This window comes from Pinus tabuliformis, chromosome X, assembly GCF_031772625.1.
Source record: "Pinus tabuliformis cultivar Carrire ecotype Pingquan chromosome X, CPIR1, whole genome shotgun sequence".
Classification (NCBI taxonomy): domain Eukaryota; kingdom Viridiplantae; phylum Streptophyta; class Pinopsida; order Pinales; family Pinaceae; genus Pinus; species Pinus tabuliformis.
In genome coordinates this window covers 1,318,415,983-1,318,419,349 of record NC_142308.1, presented here as the reverse complement: position 1 = coordinate 1,318,419,349, position 3,367 = coordinate 1,318,415,983, and the positions used below count along the sequence as shown (strand labels likewise).

General features: G+C 36.6%; 1 protein-coding gene across 1 annotated transcript; it reads left to right on the top strand.

Annotated features, from left to right (window-relative positions):
- The first annotated feature begins 311 nt into the window (after window positions 1–311).
- Window positions 312–2,252, top strand: LOC149144941 (uncharacterized). The gene has a single exon (XM_089452316.1). It carries the CDS (start codon window positions 312–314, stop codon window positions 2,250–2,252), a length of 1,941 nt encoding a protein of 646 aa, XP_089308442.1.
- The last annotated feature ends 1,115 nt before the right edge of the window (window positions 2,253–3,367 follow it).

The window sequence follows — 3,367 nt, the reverse complement described above, 5'->3', positions numbered from 1 at the left end:
ATTCCATGAGCATCATCTTAGGAAACTGTCTCAAACATTTTTCCATCCTCGCTCATTGCACCCTAGAGAAGTCCTCATCAATATGCATCGTACCTGGCTAGTGTAGAAGCTAGTATGCATCGCACCTTGATAGTGGAGCAGTCAGTATAGCCAAGTTTAAGCCAATTCTAGATGGTTTTTCAGGTGGAACTTTTGGGGAATGATGTAAGCAGTTAACCATGATCTTTTAGGGCATGAACCAACACTTTTAGGGGTTGAAGAACCCTAGTTTATCAACATATAATATTGGGGTTGAAGCATCAAACACGTGTATGATATTTGAGTCAAGAAAAACGGCAGGAAATGAGCTTTGTACAAGACGCAGTCCATCAACCGTTGTTGAGAGCAGCGTTGTAGCCAAAGTCAACAATAACATCGAATCTGCCAGAACAGTAAGCTCAATGGAAGCAACGGATAACAGGTACGCATACAATGACATTTCTTGCAGTAAAATAGATATTAATAATGCAGTGGATAGGAATAGTTTATTAGGCGGTAATTTAAGCAATAAATCTAGGATAGGCAATATAATTAAAATGAAAAATAAGAATAATGATAATGTTTATGCATCTAGGAAGACTATTCGCAGCAAGAATAATAATGATACAATGAACCATAAAATAAATTCTAACAGCATAGTCGAAAACATAGAAACTAAAACCATAAACAAAAAAGTGGTCAATATCTCTTCTTATGAGCTAAAAAAGGAAGAAGCCGAGGTCCTGAACAAAGGTCTAAATTTTGCCTTAGCTCCCAACAGAATTCCTAATGAAGAAATCATATGCAGTTTGGAGGATGGTATCAAGACTCTCAGTGATGAAGAGAAAGAGCTGGTTAGACAAGAATGCGCTGTCATCCTTAGAAAAGCTAGACCTCCTAAAAGAAACCTAAACCCTGAACAGCTCAAGGCCATAAAGAATCTTAGGAATAATAATGACATTGTCATTCTGAAAGCAGACAAGGGTGGAGCCACTGTCATTATGAATTATGAAGATTATGTAAGCAAGATGAAAGACCACTTATATAATAGTGGAAGCTACAAAAAACTTGAAGAAAACCCCATCTCAAAAATCACTAGAATTGTAAAGAAAGCCATTAAAGAAACCAATCTAGACGATAAACTAAAAAAGCGCCTTACCCCTGATAGTGAAATCACTCCCCGGATTTATGGAGCCCCTAAAGTGCATAAGAAAGATGTGCCCTTAAGACCTATAGTCAACACTATAGGATCCCCGACTTATGAATTAGCAAAATATGTCGCTAGCATTTTAGCTCCGCTAGTTGGAAAAACCAGCTCTTACATAAAAGATTCCAATCAATTTATAAATTTCATTAAAAATACAACATTAGATCCTGAAGATAAAATGGTTAGTTTCGACGTAGTCCAGCTGTTCACCAAAATCCCCCTAGATGAAGCTATTCAAGTGGTTAAGGAAGTGGCAGACCCCCAAACTGCAAAATTAGCTGAAATTTGTCTCCGCTCAACCTTCTTCTCCTTCCATGGTGAAATATTTGAGCAAACTTTGGGAGTGGCTATGGGATCACCTCTTTCTCCTATTGTAGCTAATCTCTTCATGGAAAAATTTGAAACCAAGGCTCTTGACTCATACCCATTAAAACCTAAATTCTGGTTCAGGTTTGTAGACGACACTAGTGTAAACTGGCCTCATGGGGATATAGAACTTAAAAACTTTTTGAACCATCTCAACAGCATATCTAAAGACATAAAATTTACAATGGAAATGGAAGAGAATAACTGCATCCCTTTCCTTGACATCCTCCTCATAAGAAACAAAGATGGCTCCATAGGTCATAAAGTATTCAGAAAGAAAGCCCACACCGACAACTACCTCCATGCCGATTCACATAACCACCCAGCTCAAAAGATCGGTGTGCTGCAGACCCTCTTCACTAGAGCTTGTAGAATTTCAGATGATGACCACATTGATGAAGAAATCACATACCTAAAAAGAACTTTCACCGGGTTAGGATACAACAGCAAAAGCATCCTCAAAGCTATTAAAAAGGCAAAATCTGGAAACAATATAAGCAAAACAAAAAACCCCTTAACTTCTAATGCCTACCTTCCTTACATTCAAGGGGTCACTGACAAAATAGCCAAAATTCTCAAGAAAAAAGACATCATAACTTCATTCAAACCATTGTCAACTATCAAACAAAGAATGAAATCAATCAAGGACAACCAGGATTAACTTCAACAGAAAGGAGTTTATATCATAAACTGCTCTTGTGGAAAACAATATATAGGGGAAACTGGCAGGTCTGTAAAGTTAAGACTCAAAGAACATAGCGCTGATATCCGTAGAGAAAGAACTCACTCTTCAGCTCTAGCTGAGCATGTAGGAAAAACAAACCACCACATTTGCCTTGAAGAAACCAAAGTCGTTGCTAAAGAAGAACACCATTTCAAGCGAAAAATACGTGAAGCCATTGAAATCATAAAGCATCCAAGTAACCTTAACAGGGATGGAGGATGGGACATTAGTAAAAATTGGAACTCTCTGCTTAGAAAAAGTTATCCCTCCTCCCCTCCGCATTCCCCTTCTTCCTCTCATCTTTCCCAGGCCTAGCTTGTTCCCTATCCCTTCCTTAAGCCTCCTTGTTTCCGTAAAAATTTAGGACCTTTGTTGGCTTAATGTTTCTAGTCTAATCTTTAATCATAGACAATATTTATAGATTAAAAATTCAGCTCTTATATCATGTAAATAGACATTATAAAATTAATCTCCCGCATGGTTGTATTAATATCTAATTCTTATCATAATCTTATATAATAAAACAAAACAAATAAATCAAATTAATTATCATATCATATAAGTCTAAAGTTTATAAACAATATTTAAAGATCTTAGTATTCCCTCTTCTATATATGGCTCAACCTTCATGCTAGTAGGATAGGTTTTTTAGCGTAGTTATCAGCCAATTTAAATTAATAAAAGCAAGCATTAAGCTAGCAAACCCGTGGCTCTTCGTAATAATTAGACTATGTTTTAGGATATTTACAATTATTAAATTTAACAAAATAAAATATAAGGTTTATTAACATAGGCATTAGGTCGGCTTAAAAATCCCAGCTGACATCCTTTTCCTTATTTATTTATCACCTATCCCTTTCCTCTTCTCTGTATTTCAAGTCCTGATGATGAGTCTTTCTCTAGGCTCGAAACGTCGACGAAAAGAAATAAGATGAACACTGTGGATTATCCGAATTCAACCTCTCAAAAACCACTCCACAGAAACCTGCAATCCAAAAAAGTGAGTCATTTTAGGAGGGCCTCAATGTATCCCACATCTACAACACAAAACG